Below are 27,758 nucleotides of genomic sequence, written 5' to 3' on the forward strand. Positions count from 1 at the left end.
GTCAGTTTTTAAATTTAACTCAGCATTTTAAGAGCTGCTAAAACAAAAGTCAAATTTATTGATCACAGTCTTTAATTTGTCCAGAGGAATCGTGATAAGAGGATGCTCTCTCTCTCTCTCTCTCTCTCTCTCTCGCTCACTCACACACACACGCGCACCAGTGTGAGGAATACAAATCAACCTGTTTGCAGACACAAGTGCAGCAGCGCAGCGCGCAACCCAGGACTTGACTCTGAGCCGTCTCTGCTGGATCTGAATCTGTGACTGCTTCATGCTGTCAGTGAGTGTTTATTTCAGACATCCGTGTTCCACATAACAGGTGGTCATCACTGTCGTCCCCGGCGCTGCTGTTTCCTCTGATGTGCGGCAGAGAGCCGTGGAGAGAGGACCTGTGGACTGTCTGCTGCTGCCAGGGAAGCCCCCACGCGTTGCGCGCTTGGATCGCCGGGGCTAAACACTGGCGGCGTGGAACGCGTGTGCGTCGGGCTCTGAAGTGTAAACTGGCGCACGACAAAGCCCCGGGCTACGTCCTCAACAGTTGCCACCGAAGCGCAGGAGAGGAGCGCAGCAGAGAGAGAGAGGGATAGCGGACTGAGGACTGAGGACTGAGGACTGAGGACTGAGGACGGACGGACGGACAGACGCAGGGACGCGGAGCTCCAAGCCGCTCTGCCCGGCTCTGCTCCTGACATGCAGTCGCTCATCTCTCCGGTGACAAAAGCCATCCTAGTAGCGCTCTTCATCTTCGCCATACTCCTCATCCTCTATGTGATCCTATGGTACATTTGCAGAGACGTTGACTGTGACCACGGCATTTGAGGAATCAGGGAATTCACAACGAGGATTTTTTTTTACAATGGGGCGCGCAGAGGAGCCCGCAGAGTCTGGGGTCAACCCGTAAGTGTGCGTGTTTCCTTTTTCTTTCTCCTCTACGTGCGTGTTCCTGAAGTGTGTGTGTGAGTGTGTGTGTGTGTTTTTTTTCTTCTGTTTGCGTCTCAGCGCATACACACAAACACATTGATTCCATTGTGCGTAATGTCAAATGAACTCTGCGGGGAGAAGGTGATGACCGGCCGGCGTGCGTCCCCGCTGGAACCCCTTGGAAATCCCGCATTTAAAACAAGTAAACACAGAACACAAATTCTTCTCAAGTAGAAAACAACTGTCCATCAGTCGAGTCACTGGACTCAGTCTTGTGTTTCAATGACAGTGGAAGCTCAAAGGTGATGGATTCAATGTCATCAGGAAGTGGGGGTGGAGGGGAGGTGCGCGGGCGCGTTCTCGTGCGCTATCAATTAACAATAACGGGCTAAAGGCCGGCGGTCAGACTGCGGTAAACGGGGTGGGTGTCCCCTAAGGTCAAGAACAAGTGTGTTTACCCCGTCACCCAGCAGCTACCCCCGTCCCTCTCCCCCCGTTCCCTCGCTCTCCCTCTCCGGTATCTGCAACATTAGTTCACGCTCAGTTCATCTCGGTTCCTGTGAAATGCGTCCACGTTGGCATTTCACATATAACGGGAGATAACGGGATTATCTGCTGCTGCTGCTGCTGCTGCTGCTCCTGCCGCCTCATCTGTGCCGTGTTTAAGGTTGACTGTCACTGCTTTTACGCATGGCACATGTTTATTCCCCCCACGTCAGTCTTTGAGCTTGTTGCAACGCCAAATGTCCAGTCCTGGTTCAGGAAGACGTGCACGAAGCCCCTTTGACGCGCGCACACGCGCACGCACAGGGATCATACTGTCCACGCTTAATGAAGGACTCCTCAATATTGCAGGCACGTTTCTCCAGGCTGTCCACATTTTGTCACATGGCCAATAATGATATTAAACATTTGAGATATGATGCCTCCCACCCTCACTCCCTCCCCCTCCCTTCTCCCCGACCCCCGTTTTCATACACCTGAAGCAAAATGCTTTTATCTCCAGCTGGGGAGATGGACAAACCACACATATCAAAGTAGAGAATGTGAAGGACACACCAAGGACATGTCGCTTTTTACTGTGCAGAAGTATTCACGTTTAAATCCATAATTTTATTTACCCGCAAAATGAGAGTTTTCATCTCAGTTTTTATTTCAACATTTGCACCAAAAACATACGTAAAATATAAATGATGAGTAAATGTTGACTACACTCCACAAAACTACACATTATTATCAGCCTATGAATCATTTTTTTAAGGTTGAGACATTTAGATGCAACAAATATAAAGACTTAAAAAGAGGTTTTTGCCTTTAACCACTGATTTACCGACCAAAGAAAAGGTAAGAAATAACTTGAATAACTAAATATAAAAGTTTCTTATTTCAAGCTTTAAAAATGCACTAAACATTCTAGACAAAGACGTGAAATCACACGGAGGAACCCTGCAGCCAACTAAAGTGATGTGTGTTCTCTGCTGCCTGGAAAAAACGAGAGATTCTGTTAGGGGGAAGGAAAATGCCCCTGTTGACCAGACTACAAAATGATTCCTGTCAGCCATGAGTAGACACAGTGACCTCTGTCACTACCTATGACACGCACACACACACACAAACACACACACACTCTAAACACCTGTTATAACTCCTGTCAAAAAGAGATTCATCTACTGGAAGCAGGATCTGTTTTAAGAACCTGCCTCTCTCTGTGTGCTCAGGTGAGGCTGAGTGATTGCTGAATGCAGATGTGATTTTGAGCATTTTGTAATGGACAAAAGGATTGTGATTGTGAGTTTGATCTGGAGTTCGATCAGTAGTAGTCGATCGGTACAAGCGAGTACAGAGAAGACACCATGTGTTCACAGTACGGCTGCGTATCTCTGGGTCGTTTACAGTGACTGGGTTTCAGCCAAATTTGCTGAAAATAATTTTCCTCGAACTCTAACATTTCTAAATGCTTTTTGATGGTAAATCTAAACCTAGATTGTGTCAGAAAATCAACTGTAGGTATAAGTCAGGCTTCATCATTCATTTATATTCATGCAAATGCTTGTTTGTCTCCTCCACCCAACCATCCACCCATCCATCCAACCATCCATCCATTCAACCATAATCCATGTCACTGGTGCTTCAAGGGTCACTTGTCCCTTTAGGGTCAGGCGCGGAGGCTGAATCCAATCACAGATAACACCGACTGAGGAGGAAACACCCTGAACAGGTTGTCACTTTATCACATCACCGGCGTACAGTGGGAAACAACAATTCCCACCTACAGTCAAAAACACACCCTGCTGTGAGCCGACGGTGCTGCATCACAGTGCTGCTGGTAATTTATTCCACCAACACCAGAGTAAAACAGGATGTGATGCCTCAGGGCACAGGCTGACATTGATGGAAAACCTTTCCGATCGCTAAAGATTCCAATCTTAATCACAAATGAATTAATGACAAAAAAAAAAAAAATAGATAGAAAAGTGGAAAAAACTGAAACATTTTGGTGGGATTCAGTTATCTCTGCCTGCTGCAAAAATGCGCAAATGCTCTGCATCAAGAAGCCACGGTGTGTGTGTGTGAGTCCGTGTGTTTGTGTGTGTGTTGCTATTTTTTCCTGGAACTCAGAATAGAGAGTCATTTTCTAAAGCTTTATATAATTCTGCCCTCATGAATATCAAAACCATAATGATGTTTTCTATTATCAAAATTGAAATGCAACTCTAAAGGTCAGGATTTCTATTCCGATTGCTGGGATTTGGCGTTTAAGGTCACAGAGCGCAGCACAGTGGCCGCCTGAAGAGCGACAAAAACACTGTAACCTGTAACAAACAACCAATCTTAACTGGTTATTAATAAACAGATCAAATGCAGTTATCACTTTTCCAACATGCAGAAATAAATCAATTTTGCATGTGGCCCACATGGACCTTGAGCATAGAGTCCACGTAGGCAGGTAAATATGCCGTTTCTTGGGTTTACATATTTAAAAAAAAAGTTTTACCCATACTGACACCAGGACTGTAAGACTAATGTAATCAACTGATCAACAATCCCACAATTCACCAGGTCTCTACGTCGGCCATTTAAAGAAAAAACACAAAAACTTTCAACAGTTCCCGTGTAGTTCTAGAACTATTTAAATTGATTAATTAATTCTCCAAAAATATCTTTAATTAACGAATTGACTTTTAATCTCCAAAACCTAATGAACCTTTAATAATGGATTGTTAGTAAATATTTAACATTGATTTCTGCTGCTATTATATGGAGTGTTTGTACCCAGAAGGAGAAAAATACTACCCTATCATACCCTAGCTTTACTTCAGTCTGCACCAACAGGATGCTAACCACACTTAACAATGTTAAAACATAATATTAAGTCCTCCCCCTTCCCTCTGCCTCCCCCTCCTGTAGGTTCTCTGCTGTTGATTCTTAAGGCAATGTGACAATAAACAAGTATATATATTTTTTTCCGTGACCCTCCTTTAACCTAGTTGCCATTCCTACTTTATTTTGACCTTAAAAACCAAGAAATACTACTGAACCATGTACTTGAAGCAGTGAAACATGGTCAGAATGACCTGACCAAGAGGATTGGGCCACGTTCTCAAAAAATCTCCATTTTTTTTTTAATCTCAGGACACAAACCCCTGAAACTCACACGAACACACACCTCGAAGCTACATAAATAGATGTGAGTGACTCAGATGTTATGTAAAGTCCATATCTGATAGGGCCGCCTGGGGCTGTTTATATCAGTTTAGCTTGACGGCACTGGAGCTGAGGTGACATCTCTCTCTCTCTCTCTCTCTCTCTCTCCCTCTCTCTCTCCCACTCACACACACGTCAATATACAAGAGTATGTATGTGGATCCCTCTTCCTCTCGCTGCTCCTTCCTCTCGGAGCTTGCGATCTGAAGTGTGTTTCCCCAGTGGACAAAGTTGTGATACAGTCAGCGTAAAGCACTCCCTCCAGCCCAAACAACATCCCGTACATTATTAACGTCTCACCGCGGAGGGGTGTCAACGCAAGATGTTTGATCGTTAATGAAATCTTGGTAGATCTCTTCACAGATTTCATCATTGATCATCGTTCACTGCCAAACATTGTATTCAGACAAAAAAAAAAAAACTACAAAAGGCGGCGTGTGATCTGCTCCCGTCTGTGTCACTTCCCCTCGTCCCACGACACAGAAGTGATGCTAGGTGGTGATGTATTCATCCCCTGCCACGGTCTCCTATGGGAGAAGCTTAATGTGCATTAATTATAATGAGACACTTTAATCATCCTTGATGCAAATATGTTTGCCTCCCTTTTTAATCAGGGTTTGAAGAGTGGCTTACGAATAATGTCCCATGGTGCACCGGTGCAGGTTTAAAGGCTTACGCAATCTTATCTGGATAAAATCCATCAAGGAAACTTACAAAAAAAAAAAAAAAAACACAGGACGGGTGTGGACGACACTCTCATCAGTGGGATATCCAAACCTTGGGTTTGGTGTCATTGAGTCACGGCAAGAAATTATTTCAAATGTTATAAAGGTCCCTGGAAGTGTATGTTGGTGTGTTCAACCCCAGGTATGCAGCACACGTTCTTTCCTACTTGTTTTTGGAGTTTTTTCTTGTTTTGTTTTTGCAAATGATCAAAATATATCTTAATGCCAGTGGAAATAATGCCCAGTTGGTGGCAGTATAAAACTCTAATGATGCATGAATGGACTGAGACAAAGGTCACAGGTCAGCTTTGGAAACTGTAGTTTTTATGTCAACATAGGGAGTGGCGTTCATGATATGTGTACCAAACGTGTTGGAGGTGTACAGCCTCATAGAGCAGCCGGTCCTCAGCACTAAACTAGCATAGAGTTTTACTCGTTTCCTGTTGTGACCTGTTTAATTGCTGACTCAGATCTTTCCGTTTCGTCTTTCGATTTTATTTTCTTTCACACGTGACGCATCAGAGCAGAGGAATTAGGTGTTCGTGCATCTGCGTGATAAAGCCGAGGATCCGGCATGGTTGGGGTTAAACAGAGTAGGTGGAGGGCTTAAGGCTAGGGAAGCGAAGCCCACGGGCTGCGCACTCAGACACGTGCCTGAATGCACCACCTCCGACACAAAATGATGGAGTTCACGCAGCCCCGGAGTTAAAACAGAGGCAGCGTCCTGTGTTTCTGACAACATGTGTAAACACATCGACTCCCATTGTGCTGAATTACACGTGAATTAAAGAGTGTGTATTCGTGTTTGTCTCCTGATGCATGCAAATGTCGCTCCCACTGTGCTGCATTTAACATCTACTAATGCACGTCCTCCATGCCCTGAAGACAATGTTGGGTTGATGAGGAACATAAGTAGAAACACACCAACTGTAAGCACCGTCTGAGCTCAAGGGGGAGCGAATCAGTGGGACGAATGTTACAGTTTGGGCTCTTGTGTCGCACGTTGTCTTTAAATGCTTCTTAATGTAAAAGGATGAAAACAACAACAAGAAAAATAGAAATCATTTGTAGAGCAGATGTATCCAGTAGGTTTATATCATCTGCTGAATGTAAAAAAAAAAGAAAAAAATCTCAGGTTTTACTCATGTTTACAAACTGGCCTTTGGCTTCGCTCTCAGTGGAAAACCGGTGGCAGGTGCATCTGAGGCCACACAGCAATTATTAAATCTGTCCCTGAACAGACCACTGCTTCTTCCCACCTATCTCTCTATCTCTCTTTATCTCTCTCGCTCTCTCTCCTTATTGCCTTCTTTCATTCAGCGTGTGCTTTCTTCACCCCCCCACAGATTCTAATATAAAAATAACTCGGTGCCGTCCTAGGCTCTGACACCACCCAGTCCCCGAACCACAGGTTGGGTGCTATCAGGAAGGGGGGCATCCAATGTAAAAACTGCAGACTATCACTGTGGCTTGACACTTGATGAAGGGACGAGCTGAAAGTGATTTTTCTTCTTCATCATAAGTCAAAAAAGTCCTAAGGACCCTCAGATATTGATTTGAAATCAAAGAACCTTTATGTGAGATTGATGCTCTTTTCAAGTCCCCCTTTCAGCCACGAGAAAATCCTATAAACACACAGTCTGTATTTAATATTAAGTCATTTGTCACAGTGTTGCTCTTATATTCTTTCATCTTCTACTGTGTAATCTAGGCTTCTCCAAGGACTTAATCCCAGCAGCTCTCGGACATTTATATATATATATATATATATATATATATATATATTAGTGATTTACGATAATATCGGCCGACAGATAATATTGGCCTGATATAAGCATAATTATGTAATATCTGTAAGAATCCTTAAACGTTTTTCCTCCAATAATGAAAACTTGATAACACATGCCTGGGTTTCGCCAAATGACGGGTGACCTAAAAATAGTTTTGGGGATAAATGATTGTATATGAAAGTGAAAGTCACTAGGTGGCAGCATTGCAGCTCATTTAATTATTCTATTTTAATAATCAGGGGATTTCGGATATCAGCAAAAAATTAGTATCGGACATAATAAAGTAAAATATATTGACATTTTTAAATATAAACGAGTTGGAAAACAGCTACCACTAGGGTGCAGACAGGCAGAACAGAAACCACATGATGACTTTTCAGACTGACTGCATTCATTTGTCCGTTATTGCTACAGGTTTTTGGAACATCTCCAGCTCCACCGTGGTGTCTTCCTAGCTTCAAAAACAGCCACATGGTAGAGAGGAAAGAAGGTGGTACTTGTCTAAAGTTTATATAAAACAACCCATAGTGAAGACTGTCAGTTCAAACAAGCCCTGCTTCACCCACTGATCCACAACTGCCTCAGTTTGTTGAGGTTGTTTACAGTTGCATTCTCAAAATAAGAATCAAATGTTCCATTAAAATGGGTTCAAATGTTAAATCCAAATATAAGAATGGGATTTAGAGACAATGTTACCTGTTGTTTTTTTTTTTAAATCAATATGTAAATGTTGTGGCTGCGGCTGTGGCTGGAACTTAACCTTAACTGCTCTGCCTCTCAAACTTTACATTTACACATAAATTGGAACTCGGAGGCTTAAATTGCCTGCGACTCACTACCTGAAAATTCTCTTTCTTCTTTCAACATGCCGTCTTCTCTCAGCGGTGGCTGGTCGGTCACTGGAAGCGAAGAAAGAAATACGGAAGAGTACTTTCAGAGAGAATAAATGATTGGATCAATTTTTTTTGACACAAAAGTGCATCACTTTTTACCAAGTATTTTTCCACAATATTTACACCAATGATTCTTTATCTCTTTTGTCTTGTGTACCACCTGGTTGTTTTTGTCATACTGCGAGTACTGCTGCGTGTTGATGATACTTCAAAATGTGCTCATATAAAACATAAAAAAAAACTAAATAAAACGAATTTTAATTTCTAATAGAATGCGTATTGGACATTAAATATAAAGCAAAATATATATAATACAAGCTGCTGTTACATTTAACAAAAAAGAAAATTAAAATCATTATAATTGATAATAATTCATTTCTTAAATAATCTCTTCTTACTCAAAATGTTTATGTTAAAAATACATTTAGTAAAATTAATATATATATATATATAGCATGTTGTACAAGACAAACTTCAAAATATTTTTTTCCTCTAAGGACAAAACTTTAAACAAGCAAATAAAACTAAAAATATAAAATTAAAAAAAAAGTGTACCATTAGAAGTCTGCGCCCCCCTGATTGGAAAAGACCCTCCTCTATTTAAAAAGCCTTTAATGTGTGAATACATACTTTATTATAAAGTGTCTCATCATTGTTGCGTTAATGGCTCTATTTAAATGACGTTCTCCCAAATTTCCCATCATTAAAATGAATCATCCCACGACAGCTTGTCTTACACACACACACAAACACACAGTCATGTACCTCACATTTACACACACACTCAGCCTCCACGGGGGCAGCGTCGACGACGCGCTCTCATCAGTTTGCTTCTTATTTAACTGTCTGTTAAACAGACTTAATAACTGGGGCCAACTCCTTGTCAGCACCGCCGGGTCTCGGCTCTGACCTTAACTATTGGATAACGCAAAAGGCACAAACTTAATTCTAATGATTTCCCTGCCAAGAAATAAAAAGGAGAGGCTTCTGAGAATGCCCCAGACTGGTCTTTAACAGAAATTATGGTAATTGTGCTGAAAGGAGGGTGGAGGGGGAGGGCTGGTGGTGGTGGTGGTGGTGAGTTTGGTTGGCTCACTTAAAAAGCCAGGAACAACACAGCTGGTTCTGTGGTCTGTTGGCCAAATGTAATACATCACTGAGAATCTGAACTGTTCAGATCTTCACTGCAGAGAGGAGAACAAAACCTCGACAACAAAAAGGATTTTTGTTTTTTGCGCCAAGTTTTGATGTCTTCCTGATACATTTAGTGTACTGAAAGTATTATAAAGTCAAAAGTACTGCAGTACTGTGTCATAGGATGACTGTCCTTAAATTCTCGTTTGAATTCCGGGTGACTGTAGCTCAGTTGACTTACACTTACAGGGTTGTGGGTTCTATTCCAGGCAAGCGATACCTAGAAAAGTGCTACAGTACAGCTCTAAATCTTTGTTGCTCCAGAAATACCATCGACCATCCTCATCTTTAATTCATAATAAAAAGCAACACGTGAGATCATGTGCCACCTGGTGGAGGTGGTGGTTTGAACTCTTGCTTTACAGCAAGAGGGTCACATATTTTTGTTTGATTCCTGGTCTTTGTGTAAAGGTATGAGTGTGAGTGTGGTTTTGAATGTTTAGTTCTTGCTGTAATGTATGTGGCCCTGGAAACTGTGCAGCATGAACCCCACTGTCACCAGATGGCTGCTGGGATTGGATCTCCCACCAGCCGCAGCAGAAACCCTGGAAAGGATTATGTTGGTGGAGATGATTAAAGTCAGAAAATAATTTATGTAAAATACTTTAGGCCAAAATACTTCAAAGTTATCCAGGCTAAGGCGACTCTCAGCAGGGCGTGTATTGTACGCTGAATGATCCATGTATTATGTATAGACCTAACTTATTATTTTGTAATCAACCAATAAATAAAAAAATACAGCCTCACATATGAATCATATTGTTTTACACATTTACAGGTATACCTTTTTTCTACTGATACCAATGGCAATATTAACATTTGCAGTCATTTATTAGAGTCAGTTACAAAATCAAAATATATTATAATTTATTAGAGAGTCAGTTACAAAATCAAAATATATTTGCAATTTTTTATTTTTTTAAACAAACTTGCTATTTCTACAACAAAGTATTAAGTATTATTATTAGTGATATTACTATTAATTATTAATACTAGGTGTTAGTATTAAGGTATTTTATACAAAATGTAATAATTCAAAAGCATCAGTTGACTTAAAGTGTGCCTCCATAGTGATCAGTTTCCAATCACCGACATGGATTCTTGATGTGATACATTTAAAATATACAGGTTTTTTTAAGCAGGTTAAAACACATGATGATGATGATGATGAGCCTGACTGAAAGATAAAATCTATTTTGTTAATGAAGCGTATTTGATGCATGCTGCACACTCTCATGCAAAAAAAATAAAAAAAAAGATGTACCAAGCTGACTCTGAATCACTGCTAATAAGAGAGGTATGATAGACTGAATAAAACCCAGAGGGAAATCAAATACTCAGCAGTCAACAGGCGCTGTCTTCCTACTGGCAACGGGGGAAAAAGCCCATGTTTCTACCCTGGAAAATTGTGGCTGAAACTAGTAGTCATTTCTCTGTGGTGTGGTGACCTCTGTGGCAGCAGTTAATGAGATAGTCTGTGAGCTGAAGGGAGCAATATGCTGGATCTACAGAGAGGGACATTATGGCACATCAAGCAGCAAAGCAGCAGCAATGAGTCCCCTCCATCATGCAGTGATTCAACCTCGGCAGCCAAGTGAAGGATTGCTGCAAGATATCTCATTTTTCAAGGTCAGCTAGTCATGATAAATGCTAATAAGCAAATAAGTCCACGTTTGCACTGTCTAAGTTGCACTCCAGTGCGCATGTGAGCAAGGAATCGTAAACTATAGACCGAAAGCGCAGACAAGGAAGCAGTCGAGGGAGGCTCAATTCATATTAGAACGCGCCCCGTTAATGGAACTGCTCCTTTAGGCTGCTCGCTCCTCCTCTGTCTGTTCACTGACTGCACACATGCCGATGTTTTTGCTGCAGCATGATGTTCATTGTCCGGTCGTTTCTACCTGTAATCAGGCTCTATCTGCTTGGTCTGAAGGTGTTATTGATTCAGCTGTTCAGCAGAACATTCAGGTTGCCAGGTCGGTGTATTTCACGTTAAATCACGTAAATCGGCTATGAGCGTATTTCCCTTGTGCTTCAGTCAGTGTCACTCGTCTCGTTAAGTAGCTCATACTGAATAACTGTATTTGCTGTGTACTTGCTGAAGTTGCTTATTGGCTGTCAAAGTCGTGAGCGTAGGTACGCATTGTAGCGCGAAGCTAACCAGGCTAGCTAGTTTGAATAGCAAGTGATAAAACTTGAGAAACGACAAAGTTCTGTTTGTAGTCATATATGCCGAATTTAGCAGGAGATCGTGACTCCTTAGTATCAAGGTTCACCCCTGACCGGTAGTGTGGTTCACGCTGATCTGCGCGAGTTTAATTTAAATGTATATGTAAATATTGTAATGCTCCGGCTCTTAGAGACTTTGACAGAACATCACAGTTAGCAGTAACTCATTCTGAACTTCTTTACTTCTCTCCCAGCTTCTCCCAATCCCCATCCTGTACGATTTTAGTTTAGTGACGTTGCTTGATTGACAGACAACACAAGTGACATCACCGTCAACTTTATACAGCCGTTAGTAACAGTTTGTGTCGTTATTGATTAATATGACGATCGTTTGGCATCTAATATGAATGAAAAAATAATGACAAAAGGGTTTAAATAAATAAATAGAAACTAATTTTGGCAGCCTTACAAAATAAATAAAACAGAGGAATGATTATAATTCAAGATAATGATTTTTTAAACAAGTATTAAACTGAAGTAATGGAAATTATTAATGAATTTAATTATTTATTATTATTAATTAAGGTGTTTAAAAGCAGGGCTATAGTTTATGACTATTTAATCATTGGTTAATTGAAATAAAAACATACAAGTTATTTAGTCATTAAAGCAAAATGTGTAGAGTTATGTCTTTAATTTCAATTCAATCAAAGCTAAGTGGTGAATATAAACATTAATGATCCTTTTGATCAATAATATAAAATATCTCATAGTGACAGCCCTACATATACATTTTTCAAAAGGAGAAGATGGAACAAAATAAATTATAAACAACATTTTTGTCAGTATTTTTTTCCACTGCAGTAAAACCTGTTTGCCCTGCACTTGTAGCTGCCACCCTTCTTACAATCAATCAAACTTTTCGTGTCCGTCAGCCGTGAAGGTTTTATGGCCAGAAGGAAATTGGACAGAGAAGGCAGATGGAAGCTAACCTAGTTACACTACCATAAAATCTATGCCTGCTTATTAGGATGCCATCCAACACCACGAGGATGTAAAACCTGGACTAATCTTAAGATTTGCAGATTATCTCACTGAAGCCCAAGTAAAACATCCTCGCATGTCGTGAAATAGTGGCCGCTCTCAGAGAAGGTACCTTATCGAATGACATTCTGTCTGATATCTCTGTTTCCTTTTCTGCCTCTGCCAGTGATGCCCAGACAAGATGGCAAGGTTGCCATAGTGACAGGAGGAGGCAGGGGAATTGGCTATGAAGTAGTCCGCCACATGGCCAGCCTGGGCGTCCATGTCATCATAGGTACAGTACCGCACCACATGGGTGACACACAGGCGTGTGAAGAGACTAACATGAGGGCATGGCAGTGATGGCAGTTTCCACAGGAAATATGACCCCATCTGTTATTAGTCCATAACCAAGAGCCTTAATAACCATCACTGAATTCAACAGAAAAGAAGGTTTCTAAATGTCAGATGTGCAGCGACAACAGTAACGACATCTTAATTGCTCCTTGAAGAAAACAAACAGAGTAATAAATGAAAGCCTGGTAAAACAATGTCTGAGATTTAATTTTGGAACAGAAAACAGCAGGCTCATCAATCAGTGTTCAAAATTGTCTTCTTCTGTTGTTGTTGTTTTTTTTAAGGGGGCCTTTTAAAAAAGCAGTTAAACTGTCTGATTAATCCCCACTGTCAGACCTGTCCCATCTCACCTGGGACATAATGGTCAAGGGAACTTGTCTCCTTATTGTTGCCACTTTATCACCTGGGACATAATGGTCATAATGGGGAACAATAAGGAAGAACTTGTCTCCTTATTGTTGCCACTTTTCAATAGTGTCTATGAAAGATGTGCTTTACTTCGTATTGTTAATATAAATTCAGTATAGTATTAACTGTATCTACATTCCTACAGTTTCTTCTTTGGGAGGATCATTTCAATTCTAAATTCCATTGTTTTGTGAATTTAGTCTATACAAAAAAACAAAAAAAACCCCAACCATTTTAAATTATTAAACAAACAAATTCCTTTTTCTTCCTCAGTTATTTTCTACTCTTCCTCCTCATATTTCCTTTCCATACTTTCAACAGTTAGTGTTGGGACTGGCCCCAGAGCTACAATTCCATTTAGCATCATTGTTGCAAATGTGTACTTTAAGCAGTCATAGTTATGGACAAGTATCATGAGGTACACAGCAGTATTTGCACCATATAATTTACTTTTTTTAAATGGAACTAAAATTTAAAAAAATAAAACTGCATACATTTCTAAAAAAATCTTTTACTAAAAGTAAATGTGTTCGTTTTCATATTTTCTCATCACGTACCTAATAATAGGCAGAAGTACTTCAAAAAGAGCAATTGGTATTTTCTATGTTGCTACGAAAATAAATCCAGGTCACCTTGAAGAAAGCAGGTTAGGAGCACCGTTTCACAGCAACACACCCAGACAGAGCCATCGCTGTACACCTTCTGAGCATAAGCAGATGGAAAACCTGTGGCACAACAACCTGAGAGATTAGCCAAAGTGCCCCAGTCACTGCTAAATGGGCCTAATTGAGTTTTCAGCTGACAGGGGGAGAAGTGAAAAGATTTGTGTCAAGCTGTTAAGAAAAGGAGATGCTACCAGCATGTTTAATTAAATCAATGTCTGTCAGTTTCACAACAAGACAGGTTCTTCCAGCTGGTAGGTTTCTGGGCATTTAATAACACAATAATAATTACCTGAACATATGATGAAACGAATTTGTAAATCAAATTCCTACTGCTTCCCTAACATACCAGGGATGAGGTCGATAGAGATGTATTTTTGGCTTGGCAGAAGAAAAATAGAGAGTAAAAGGCTGCGGACGTCTTGACTAAACAAATGTGTTTTGTTCGGAGGACAAAAATATTGAAATATTGGTCTGTGAAAGCCTCCCGCTCTAATTAGATGCAGAAGGTCAGCGACACATTCGGTCTCCAGACAACAGGCTGATCTGTTTCAAGGTTAAGAATAACAAAGTGTTTTCATCCTTACAAAATTTTGCCCCCGAGAGATGACGAGAAGATCATTTTAGCTCTGCCGGGATATAAAGGCTATTATCAAACTGGGTGTTAAACCTAGGATTACGACAGGCTTTTTGCGTAAAACAAGATCTGGTTTTATTGGAGGTAATATTTCATGTTTATATTCAATATAGAGTCTTGAAATGTAAAATGAGTTGTGCTTCTTTGGTCCAAAGGAAAACAAACACTTCATTCATTAGGTTTGCTACAGAAAAAGGCCAACGTGTGATCAATGAGTCCAGTTATTTCATCATATGTTTGAGTTCAGGAATAATTACATTTAGAGAACGTTTTTCACAAAATAATGACTGCAGAGATTCACTTAGATTTTAAACACCAAACGAGTTTCTGTCTTGAACAGTGCAGACGTTACATTAAGAATTTTTATCTCCCCTTGGATTTATGCTTTTTAGTCATACTTGTAAATTGAAACAATTTACCCAGTGTGAGATCAATAAAGTTCAATCTTGGTTCAATCTACTCTAAAAGGTTGTAAATTAATTTACATATTGTACTTGTTTCAGCCGTGTCTTATTCAGACTATTTTTGTTTATTGCTCACCTTTGTTGGTCTCACCATAATTTTTAAGTTTTAAAATAGTTTTCCACACTTTTTCTGCAGCGCCCCCTCTTGTAGATATGACAGTTGTCAAGCCCCGCCCACCTCAACACAGTTACAGCTTCAAAACTCAATTGAACTTTATTAAAAACACTCTTCCACACTCTGGCATATTTGAAATTTAAATTCTGTTACCTGGCTGCAGCCCCGGCAATGGCTCTGTACCTCTAGGGGGAGCCCACCCCCACTTTACAAACTACTAGGTTAAAGACTGTTTTGAGTGGCCAAAAAAAGATGTTCCAAAATCTCCTCCAGTCATTTTTGTCACTTTTTGTCCCTCTCAGGTCCATGATTGGAAAAAATCTGACAAAACCCCCCACAAACCAGCCTTTCTCTGCAGATCTCACTGCGGCGTTCCGTGCGTGGAACACCAATACGTGTCCTAGCAGCGTGAGTCCAGGGTCAAAGTGAATTTCCCATTCAGTCCGTTAGCTCCACAACTTTAAAGAAACTCTGCCTTTACGCCTTTTTCATTCCCGGCGTAGAAGTCGGTGCCTTTAGAGTACAGTGTTTGTGCAGAAAATAAATGAGACTCAAGTGCTGCATACTGTAGCATGACACACACACACACACACACACACACACACAAAATCAATAGGTGACGACATGAAGGTGCTTGAACCAGGAGATCGTGTGTGTGTGTGTGTGTGTGTGTGTGTGTGTGTACTGAAGATGATCCTACAGGATTCAGAGTGGAGCTCCAGTTCAAATGACTTGCCTCTTGAGATAACTCAAGAAGTGAGAATATTAAATGGATCCCACTCTGTGTCTCATTATGGAGTGGAAACACGCTGTAGGCACGTGTGAGGCTGCTGTGTCAAACACCTGCTCTCACGTTGATGACTGTTCTTTTTTGTTGCGGGTTTTGATGTAATGGGCGAAATTTCATTTCATCGACTTTTCATTTCATGCTGGCAATAAAAAGTATAAATATAAACAGTATAAAAAAACATGAAAAACAGTGTAAATAATTATAATCAAAGTAGCTCTGGTGTGCACTGTTAATTCTCCATCCTGTAAATATAAAATAAATCCAGATTGAGGTAATTGTAAAATGATTTAATTTCTAAATACAATGACCTAATGAAGGGCCCCAGATAAGAGTCAAGGACAGTGACAACCCCCTGCACAATGCTGCTTCTGAACATATATAAAATATATAAGGAATCTCCTCTTGACTACGACTCCTGGTGCTTTATCATGTATTTTCCTCTAATTGCGATCATGTTTCCAAATGTTTTATCTACACTCATGCAGAGGTCAAACCTCCAATTCTCTGACTTATTTCCAGTCTGATGGAAACACATTTTCCCGCAATGGCCACTGCACTTCAAGCAATTTCGACTTTTGGAAAATGTACCGTTTGCATTGCTTCTCCTTTTTTTTGGGGATGCAGAAAAACTTCATTATAATTAGGATGAATCTTCAACTGCCAGCCCAAGAAATATTTACTGGGAAAATGATTTCCTCGGGACGTTTTTTTAATCAGCAGCTTAATAACAGCGAGCTTGGACCAAGAGCAGTTTTGCAGAAATAAGCATAATTAGCGTAGCCTTATTCTCACTCATTAAATCCATCGAAAAAACAACCATTGGTGCAAAAACAATCTTCTTTTCTGAATGTACATTTTAGCATTTAGCAAACCTTACACAGGATCCTGAAAAGCCACATCTGTTTTAGCCCAGCTCCACCTGCACTGCCTCAGCCTAAATGATGCCGTGTCCTTGAAAAGGCCAGCGTGATAATCCATGATCAGTGTGTCTGCGTGTGTGTGCGTGCGCATAAACAGAGTAGGAGTGCATGCGTGAAAACTGTGTCTGCGTGTTTCCCTGTGAGTGTATATATAGTTAGTTAAGCAATGAGAGTTCATTTGCATATATGGCTCGTTAGTAAACGGCACAATGAGTGCTGCTTTCAACAGGACCACAAAAAACTACAATACTAATACTACATGAGTACTACATGAGAGCAAATGTGACGAATACTCTGCATATATGTCAGCACATCCTCAAAAGAAAAGCCAAGCCGTATAATTCCTAATAAAGGAGCACTTGCTTTTTTAATGTGGGTCTATTACTTCTGACGTGTTCTACAAGCTTTAGTCACAGTGACTTAATTCTAATTCTTCACAAATTAAAATGTATATATATACAGTATGTATGTATACCTATATATATGTGTATACATGTATATATACAGTATATACATACATGTGTGTATATATATATATATATATATACATACATGTGTATATATATGTATATATATATGTGTATATATAAATATACATGGACAGGTTGTTGGACCATTTCATTATTAACCTGTGCGTGCCTGTGTGTGTGTGCGTGTTTCTCCATCAGGAGGGAAGGATGAGCAGGAGGGCCAGACGGCCGTCAGAAAGATTTGTCAAGAATACAAAGAGGCCAAAGGTAACATCACAGAGCTCTCAGCAAACACATCCACTACACAGCAGCCCACTGATACACAGCAACCTGTGTGCGTCTGTTTATAATGCCACTGTTTGAAGAGAAAGGGCAGAGCTGCAGCACCGTGTCCCCAAGGCTTGTTTTTACAGTCTTTGCCAAGAGTACGCACGCACTTTAATACACACTGGAAGGTACACACACACAAACACACACACACACACACAGAATCAAAGATAGTCTCCTTTAAGGATACGGAAATTTGTTGACAGACGTGGAAGGAGGCAAAGAGAGGAGGGGAATTTTCAAAAAGAACGAGGAGTTGAAGCAAAAATTGAGTTGCAAGTAGAGTTAGAGAGAAAGAGGAAATATTTCCCTCTCTACTTGCAACTCAATTTTATATATGTATGTATATATTTATATGTATATATATATATATATATATATATATGTATATAGCAGCTAAAAAATTATTATTACTCACTGTCTTACATTTTGTTGACCTAACCAGTCAGATCATATTGACAGCAGTAGATTACAGTACTTCAGTAGTTACAGCAGATGCCGACCTAGTAACGTCAACGGATACATCCCCAGTTTCTGTGAACAAAGTTTCTCAGACCGTGGCACCATCTTAAATATTCTAGGCCGATCTGCAGGTGGAAGAGTTAAAGATGCTGAGATGTTGAGTGCGAGGGACCGTAATGGACATGGATTAGAAATAAGTAGATCAGAGGGACCATTAGGGGCTGAGCGGTCTGTAGATAAAGTTCCAGAGACTTAGTGGACGGCTGGAAAATGTGCTGAACACAGTCTGTGAATATCTCACACAAAGGATGTTAGAGATGAAACTGTCAGACGCACGGAAAAAAAAGAAGACCCCAGAGAAAATTCATGAATAGAGTGAAGGAGGAGAGTCGGTGTAAGAGTGGAAGAAGAGGCAGAGAACAGGGTGAAATGGAGGTGATGATCCCCCTCCTGGAGGAACAGCAGCAGCGCCAGAAGAATGAATCGACACATTATCACTTGAAGTCCGTCTGTTGATACACTGTAAGGTTATTTACGACATCAACCGCAGCACTGACAACTGCCAAACAAGCTGCACTTTGTCCTGCCCGGTCTCCGCAGCGGCAGGGAGCTAGCTGGCCGGGTCGCTGCCTGTGTCTAAGTGGCTGTCAGGTACAGAGACAGCAGCCACGTCGCTGGTGTCATTGAAGTCGATTTCCCCGGACGAGGCCGTGCTGGAATTGATTACTCCTTTTGCAATTGGCAGGCACTGAGGCATGGGGGACGACAGAGGTGTCCGCAGCCAGATGCTTGTGCACTGAATGAGAATGTGTCGATGTGTGTGTGTGTGTGTGTGAGCGTAATTGTGACGTAGATTCTCATTAGATTAGTATGTGAGGCAGGAACCCTAAAAAATCTCTGTCCGAACATCCGCTGTCGTCATTTTTATGATTTCAAAAGTCAGTTGCACAAAAAAAAAATCCTTGTCTTCCATAAAATGTTTTTATCTTTTAAATGTATTTATCTTTAAAATTCTTCCAAAAGTTTTAACAAATTTTGACGCAACGTATATCCAATATTATTATTATTATTATCCAATAATTCCGCCATCCATTCATTCATTGCTCTATTGAACAGCAAATTCTTCCAGATTTTTAACAAATTTTAACGCAACGTATATCCAATAATTCCGCCGTCCATTCATTCATTGCTCTATTGAACAGTCAATTCAAATATTAACTTAATATCGTGTCAGTTCAATAAATATATCCCATTTCTGTCATATCTAGGGATGTATATTTGTCCCAATTATCATGATTAATCGCGATTACACAGAATAAAAATCGTCATTATTTGACAGCTCTAATAAAATTACATTTTGAACTTCTACACATTAGGAATAGGTATTATAGACTGCTGTATTTTCTTTTGCAATTTTTTTATAACAATGATTGCCAGAGATTGAAACGGTTATCTTTCAATCAATGTCAGGTCAAAGGTCAACTCTGGCTTCTGCTGATCATTGAATTTTTCAAAGTAGACTGGCACTGGGAGTGTTTGATCAGTTTTAACTGCCGTTCACCCTCAGATCACATGGACTTATTTTGAAAGCACGTGGAAATCTGTAAAATCTGCTTTTTCAAAGCTTCTTTATAAAGACAACACACACACACACATTCTCTTCTCCCTCTTCTCTGTTTTACCTCAGGCGTCACTGCTCGTCCACTATCTGTAGTCACTGTGCACTTTAAGGGCCGTTGGTTATGGAGCCTTCTGTCGTGGCTCCCTGTAGCATTAAAAATAAAAAACGTAGTGTAAATAACTTTTTTTTTCCATTAAGCCTCTGTCATGTCGTGACATCCGTGATAATGCAGCTCAGTTTTCCAGGTGATAGAGGGAAAAAAAGGGCTATAAATACCACACAGTGGAGTTCTTGCTCTCATACAGCACATCACGCTGCTTACTGTGGTGAGATGAAACGGTTATCTGTCTGAGATAACCCCGGCCTCAATCTTCACAACTCACTGGACTGACGGCAAAACACCCTCTCACAAAACTAATAATGCGTAGCTTCATGCAGAGCCCGACAGGAAGTGTTTCCTGCTCACAGGACAGACAACAGTCCTCTGTCTTTTACTGAGTGACTGGGTGTCGAACCACTGGACGCTTAAATCGGCATTTCTACGAGTTTGTTGTCTTTAATCAGGTGGTCGCTTCATTGGCATGGGATTAAGATTCCCAGCATGCCATGCAAATAGTTCTGAGTTCAATATCGACCAAATCTCAGCTTGGTTTTTCCCATGGAACGGTGTGAAAAATTCAAACCGCTTTGTTGGCTTCCACTGTGGATTAAAGGAGTAATAAACTAAAAACTTTGGTTTTAGAAGTCTGTACAATTAAACCATTTAAATTTATATATATTTTTATATATGTATATTTCTACATATACAGATACATTTATATGTATATTTCTACATATACAGATATATTTATTATCTTGCTGTATATGTAGTAATGGTATCTGTTAAAGAGGTACTTAGGGTAATAAAATAAGCAAGAAATATTATTATCTACACAACACCGATTATGAGATCCGTTTGCTCCTTGACCCCTTCGCTCCCTTCTGGTCCAGACCCCACCTTTATTTAATGTTTGTTCATGGTTTTAATGGGTCATTGGAATTCTTCCCAAACCTGCTCAGAAAACTGCCAACAGAGCTGTGTGATGCAGCCAAGTTCTGATTGGTTCACTGCCTTCTATTCACTCAACATCCTCCCAGTTCTCACTCCACTGCCAAGAATGTAAAGTCAAAGGCTACGGACAGAGTATGGATGAGTGCAACAAAGGAACGACGCCGGCCTCACTCCAACAAATCAACTGAATCACAGTCTGTGAAGGAGTTGGTGCTGGCAAAACGCCCTGATGTCATACTCTACACTTCACTCTCACCACCGCCGGCCTCAGCCATCGCTGTCACCTTCATGACAATTTTCATAGTGAAACTATTATGTTTTTTGGCAAGTATTTTATAAGAGTTGAGAATTCTCTGCTGACTGTGTTGATTCTCAAACTTTTATTACATGTTAAAAACCTAGAACAGCGAGGATAAACTGGTGGCCCGAGGGCCGCATCTGGCCCTCCAATCTAACCCAGCAATTAGATACCAAGATAAACATTGAATAATAATGTTAGACAAATATGTGAGTGTCCGGCCCCCGAAGTGTCTGTCCAAGTAACATTCTAGCCCTCCGACTAATATATCTGACGAATCAGGATCAGGATATATACACATATATACACACACACACACAGGGTATATAATCACAGTCTTCAGCTCCTCCCTCTTTTCCTCTTGTTTTTCCTCACCCCCCCCCCCCCAAACTGCACTCTCCCCTAACCCACTGAAGCGTGTTTCAAAATATGAAGTCTAGTGATTACCGAATCAGGATAAGATATTTTCTCTCCGTCTAGCGACTCGTCCTGACATGGTTGAGGAAGCACTCTTTTTTGGCTGTTTGTGAAAGTTAAAATTTGACACTTAACTTTTGAAAATAAAATGTTTTAAAATGACACATTATTATTAATAAAAAAAACACCAGTGAAAACACTGACCTATTCTTATTCTTATTCTTATTCGTACTTTTTCAAATCCAGAGTCAAATGCTAAACGTTTGGCTGTGTTGACTCCTGATTCAGATCTGGGTGTAATCCATCTTTACATCTGCTGCGTGACATTCAGGATGGTATGCGTGTGTTGAAGCTGAAGATGAACTAAGAGGATTAATCCAAGACAGACGTTAAATTACCGTCTCATTATCATGTACGGTTAGGAATGTTTTTAATCTTTGGTTTATGTATTCAGCCCAGGTCAGTACTGCTGTTCAACATGAACATGTAGAACCGTTCCTGGCTTTGGTTGGAGAGTCCAGGCTGTGAAACAGAACTCGCAGAAGTGAGAATATTTTGTTTGAAATGCAGAATTAGACTGGGAGACAAATCAAGTCTAGTTAGTGGTGACTGGTTAAATAAATAATTCAAAGTTTCCTGCACAACTAAGTAATAAACTGTAGCTGTGGAGACTGTTTTTGGTCAACTGGATATAAAAATGGATTGACCGGCCTTAAGGCAGCCTCAGTTTTACCCAGGATTGTTAGGTCTGTGCTGCTTGACAGGGATCGACCTCAGGGGAGTCCAGACTAGACAGAAACGTTGTGAAACACACATACACACACACACTTTCGAAACCCACTAGTTTTTGGTGTTTTGTGAACACTCCACAAAAGTTTGAAGTCGTAGCTGTGAACATGTCAATGTGAACGACAGTCCTGTCTACGGAAAAAGGAGAACAGAAAATCTTTTAGCTCTGAATTCACTCGAATTGAACTCTGCCGATTCAAAACATTCCAATGTCCAATGGGAAACGTCCACACAAGGACAAAATGTCCTCACAACAATCATCATTTTACCACTGTCCTCTCACATACAGCAGTAACAAAGACACAAACTGTTGTCTGTGGTCAGTTTGATGCAGACTTTTTTCTTTGCTTCTGTTTAAATTTCCTTCTCCTCCATCCTCTTCACACACACACACACAGGTGAGTGACATGACTTGGAGTTAGGGCTGCTGTCAGACTCCAATCAGAAGCAGCTGCACTCTCATCTCTCACGGTGGCCTTTTCACTATCTGTTCTATCAGCTCCTTCCTCCTCTTACTCCCCTCTCAGGACTCCTTCTGTCCTTGTCCATGTATTTGATGCTCCACAGAGGCTGTTGATCTCAGCCAGGGATAAAACATTACTGTGTTTTTAAGATAAGGCCGGCTCGCTGCTCTGTGTCAAGTAAAATGTTGCCAATGGGAATGTACTTGACAAGTCTTTAAAAAATATATATATATATTCCCTGTTCAATTGAATTTCTTATTCATTTCTTCAAATTCTTTTTTTTTTTTTTTGGCAGTGAATCTGGGCCTCAGATGGCTTTACTCTGCTTTGTCCAGGGTCACATCTGCTTACCAGTTGACCTTTACCCATTAATGACCAATTTGGCCACAGTGTTTTGTGACCCAACCCCACATGGGACCCCCTTTTTAGTCCACTTTGCCCCCCCCCTCTGCCCCCCCCCCCCGAGCGCTCCACCGGAAGGCACGCAACGGTGTGGATATCACATCATTGCACTTTGTCTGATATCTGAGTGTGTGAGGCAGTGAAGGAGTTCACACACACACATGTAGAGATTGGAGTAAATGCTTAAGAGTATAATGCAGCCTGGAAATGGACTTACAAAGCCTGCTGGGAAAGACGATTCATACTCCCTTTGATGTCCTAGTCGTTGGAGGAAATAATCCATTTACAATGGTTCTTATGAGTAAATTTCTCTCTCTCTCTCTCTCTCTCCCTCCCTCTCTCTCTCTGTGTTCATGTTAGTGGAGTTTGAGTTACTGGACTTGGCCTCGTTGCAGTCCGTCCATCAATTTGTTCAGAGCTTCAAACATCGCGGTCTACCGCTGCACATCCTAATCAATAATGGTGAGTAACGGCACGTTTTTATCTTTGGGTGACAGTCAGTATTGACCAGGTTCCAGCAGCTGCTAAACAGCAGAGTGACTTCAATGTCCCGGGTTCAAAACTGAAGGATCTCTGCTGCTCAAACAGATCAGGAAGATTTATGAAATCATACAGAAGAAGTCTATTCGCATGAGCTTTACGAGTTGTTTTTTTTTAACCAATCACATTTCAGCCTCATGTGAGCTTGATCTTTAACCAATCAGAGTTTGAGTCGAGCTGCCTTCCAGCAGTAGTACAGTTACAGTTTCCATTTAAATGATATGGTTACACTGTGTCTGAGATCCTTGTACGTGTGTGTGTGAAGCGGGCATCATGTTGGTTCCCGAGGGCCGTACCCAAAGTGGGTTTGAGCTGCACTTTGGAGTGAACTACTTAGGTCACTTCCTGTTGACGTGGCTGCTCCTGGACACACTGAAGGATTCGGGACGGACCGGTCACTGCTCTCGCGTGGTCACCGTCTCCTCCTCTGCACACAGTATCGGCAAGATCGTCCTAAATGATTTGAACAGCAGGTGGGTTCGAGAGCACAAACATATCGTACCGTGATAAGCGGCCAATACACGCCCCATTTCGGGATAAAAGAAAGAATAATCAATCCTTTTTTTTTGTTTCCGATCTCTTTGCAGCCAGTTTTATTCGGCCCATGCTGCCTACTGTCAGAGCAAACTGGCCCAGCTTGTATTTAGTGCCCAGCTCCAGCAGGAGCTGCAGCGCGGAGGTTTCCCAGTGACGTCCTGCGCCGTGGACCCTGGCGTGGTGAACACCGCTCTGTACCAGCACCTCTGGACGCCACTGCGCCTGGTGCACGGCACGCTGGCTCCCTGGTTTTTGAGGGTAACTCTGCTTTTATTATTCTCACCAAAAAAAAAAAATAAGAAGTGTCATTTTTCCTCTGATAAATGTCATTAGCTCTGCAGATAAAAATGACGTGCTTTCCTGTCAGAACCGATTTGCATCGTGTGTTTTGAATGTTAAAAAAAACACCCGCGATTTAACCGTGGACCTGAAAATAGGAGCGTTACTCTAGCTGCAGGCACAACCATCACTCTGTTATATTTTAAAAGGTGTTACACAGCTTGAAGCAGTGGCTCCGAGCTTCTATTAATGTCTGTGGGATCGTAATGACAAGAGACGTGTGAATCCCAAACTGTTGTCACAGGGATTCGCCTGTGAGTGGAACCCTTATTTTTCGCCTGACAGGCCGGACAGATTTAGCCACCTAGCCTCCTGCTGCTCTACACCTCTGTACAGGCCGCGGCATCGTCGCTACTCTTTTTAAAAAAATCCAGGGCACAAACGTTCTTGAGATGATGGCGACCTTCTACAGCGGTTTTCGAGCGACTGGGAGCAGCTGCCCACTTGGCATGGGGTAAATTCTTTACCCTGTAGCATGACCATGGCACAGCTGCCGCGGTCGTGCTACTGGAGAGGTGGAATCTCCAGTTACAGAGTGTGGAGTTGAGGGCACTGTGTTCTAATGATGATGGTTTGATGGAAAACTTCCTGATTACTAATACCACCAAAAAAAACAGATTACTACACAAACAAACAAACAAACAACGTCTTTGTACATGCAAAAAAAACCCACTCTGTGTGTTTCCACAGACCCCTGCAGAGGGCGCTGCCACCGTCCTGTACACTGCCCTATCACCAGCCCTGGAAGGGGAACTTGGAGGAGGCTACTGGGCCGATGGGTGCAAGGAGATGACATCTCCGCCGACCTTTGACCCTGAGCTGCAGCTGAGCCTGTGGGAGAGCAGCCTCCAGTTACTGGGCCTGCGTTGGCATCAGATGAAAGAATAACCAACAGGACTCTATCCTGAGGAAAAGCTCAGATTACTGAACCCTGAAATGGGTCAAACCAGCTCTCCTCCTCTTCCTCCTTCTCCCTTTCCCATTTTTTGTTTTTCAATGTTTATCTCCACTGTGCCAGACCCGCCATAAAAGGGCTACAGGGGATGTGAGACGTGTTTTTTGTTTTCACTGTGAGCACGCTAACGTACGCACACAAACACAAACTCTGGAAAGACAGGAAATTTTGTAGCCAGATATCGGTCATGTCCTGACACGTTTCTGTTTGTAGCTTTACAGAGATATGATTCTATTATTCTGGCAGTCAGCACAAAATTCCAATAGTTTGCTAAAACAAAAAGGCAGTAGAATTATGGGGTTTTTTTTTCATAGTAATGTTAAAAGTAAAGGCCGGTGTTTTCTTGCAATGGGAGAAATTGAACTAGCTTTGTTAAAAATGTTTAAAAAAAAAACGCACGTCAATCGAAGGACAGTGTGCGCACACGTCAATGCACTACGACAAAAACCACACTGTAAATTTTACACTTGTCACGTTGATGTCATGACACATCACAGTAATTTATATCACTGTCTCTCCGTTCGACCTTGCTCTTTAAATTCATCCTTGTGGTTTTAATGGCCACTAACTTCTGAGATGAATCATCGCGGTCAGCGTTGGACTTCAGTCATTTCTGTAGTTTCAGTGGAGGAAAAAGCTCCAACAACATCAGCTCTGCTGTATTTAAAAATAAACAAAAACATTCCTTTGTAGTAAATCCTGACACTGGAAACACACGGAAAAGACGCAGCGAAAACTTTTTTTTGCTTCATTTAAATTGTCGGTGTTAAGGAGTTCTTTTACGTTTCTTTTGTTCCCCGTGAAAACAAAAAGCCAACAATGAAGACGCGGTCGCCTCTTTAATCCAAATCTGTCCCTGTTTTCCCTTGTCATCTGGATTAATCGGTGTACTGTGACTGTCATGGATGTGTGTGTGTGTGTGTGCTTCGTACAGCAGTACGGCATTGCCTGGCGTTAAAGAGCCAATTGGTGTTGATAGTTTGTACAAACAATGGTCCAGTCCAGATGGACCGGCATCAGAGAGAGACAAACAGAACACACTCGTTTCATCATTCAAGCTGTGATTGGTTCCTAATTGCTAGTGCAGCTTCCTCATTTGGCATTACTCCCATTGCATTATGGGATTGTGATTTCCCAGTGGTGAGAATCAAACTCCATCTGCTCAGCTGACAAACACACACACACACACACTGGCTGTGAAAACCTGGAGGTGGTGCAGTACACCCAGGCAGAGGCTTTTCTCATCAGGCACATGGAGAACAAACACGTCTGCCTGTCATGTCGCTAACGCTCCACGCAGCCATGAAAACCATCGCCCACTGTGATTTGTCATTTTAGTCGTGAAGGCGGAAACTCCCATATCAAGTTAAACAGGTTTCCTCCTAAATCGCTTCGTTCACAATCCGAGTGCTGTATCAGGTCAGCGTGCGCGCCGTCACTTCACCGCGCTGGGCGTCCAGTGTTCGTTACGAACCGCCATATGTGAAGCAATAGTGGGACTGTGATACTGTAGCAGCTGGAGTCAGATGTTGGAACAAGAGGGAAAAATAGACTAAAAAATATAACAGTGACTAGAGAAAACAAAAAAACAATATATTTTTGAATATATTTTAGCTTGATAGGGGGTGCTAGAGTGCCAACTTGCCAGTCACGGAGAAGGTTCCGGGTACGATTCCACCTGGTTGACATGAATAACAGTTCCGATCAAATTAAAAATATTTTTTTGAGAAACTAAATGACATTTAGATGATTAAACTAGATTTTATTTGTCATCATTTTATATCTGTAGCAGCAGCAGCAGCAGCGTAGGAACGGACTCTTCCTGCCAGCAATTCTTGTGTTTTTTTCTGGTTTCTCCTCAGAGCTGTCCAGCTGCTCTGTACTGTCTCTGTGCTTCCTCGTTTGACCGTGGTTCCTGCTCTAAAGTGCATCGACGAAACAACAAACAAACGGCCTCGTGTCTTTTCACCGTGATGAAAACACCAGCTCACCCACTCAGCAGCGCCCATTACCAAAAGTACCGAGCCTCGGTGTGAATAACGTCCGTAATGTTTTTTCCTGCTACGGTGAATATTTTACTTTACCGACGCCCGAGAGTGGAAACGTCTGAGCACAAGACTCGGGCTGAGGAGGACAAGCGTGACGGCCTGTCTGGGTCGTTCTTTTTCGGGTCGCCGTGCAGCGGGATCTGCTGAATTAAGTCAGCCATTACCTTGTTATATATTTAACTCTGTCCTGCAGCAGTCGGCACAGACAGCAGAGGACGGCACAGTGAACTTTTCTCAGCTTCTCAGCTCAAGTGTCGTTCAGTGA

The 27,758-nt window shown here is 41.4% G+C and overlaps 1 protein-coding gene across 2 annotated transcripts; it reads left to right on the forward strand.

Moving 5' to 3' along the window:
• Nucleotides 1–168: 168 nt before the first annotated feature.
• LOC103392243 (dehydrogenase/reductase (SDR family) X-linked) lies at nt 169–27,758 on the forward strand. Of its 2 annotated transcripts, none has more exons than XM_017040097.2 (7): nt 169–903; nt 12,608–12,715; nt 17,442–17,510; nt 23,435–23,536; nt 23,880–24,087; nt 24,202–24,409; nt 25,181–27,758. In XM_017040097.2, the coding sequence occupies exons 2-7, from the start codon at nt 12,610–12,612 to the stop codon at nt 25,376–25,378; spliced, it is 891 nt and encodes a 296-aa protein (XP_016895586.1). In that variant the 5' UTR covers nt 169–903; nt 12,608–12,609; the 3' UTR covers nt 25,379–27,758. The 2 variants fall into 2 exon arrangements, with proteins under 2 accessions (XP_016895586.1, XP_008327044.1); XM_008328822.3 differs by lacking the exon at nt 169–903 and adding an exon at nt 10,545–11,204.

The sequence above is a fragment of the Cynoglossus semilaevis genome, chromosome 16 (assembly GCF_000523025.1).
Source record: "Cynoglossus semilaevis isolate Cse_v1.0 chromosome 16, Cse_v1.0, whole genome shotgun sequence".
Taxonomy (NCBI): Eukaryota; Metazoa; Chordata; class Actinopteri; order Pleuronectiformes; family Cynoglossidae; genus Cynoglossus; species Cynoglossus semilaevis.

Bases quoted from the DNA above. Each gene is read 5' to 3' on its own strand.
- LOC103392243 (XM_008328822.3), top strand. From the start codon at position 11,102: ATGATGTTCATTGTCCGGTCGTTTCTACCTGTAATCAGGCTCTATCTG. The intron at 23,537-23,879 runs GTGAGTAACGGC...GTGTGTGTGAAG, and splicing joins GCACATCCTAATCAATAATG to CGGGCATCATGTTGGTTCCC. The intron at 24,410-25,180 runs GTAACTCTGCTT...GTGTTTCCACAG, and splicing joins TGGCTCCCTGGTTTTTGAGG to ACCCCTGCAGAGGGCGCTGC.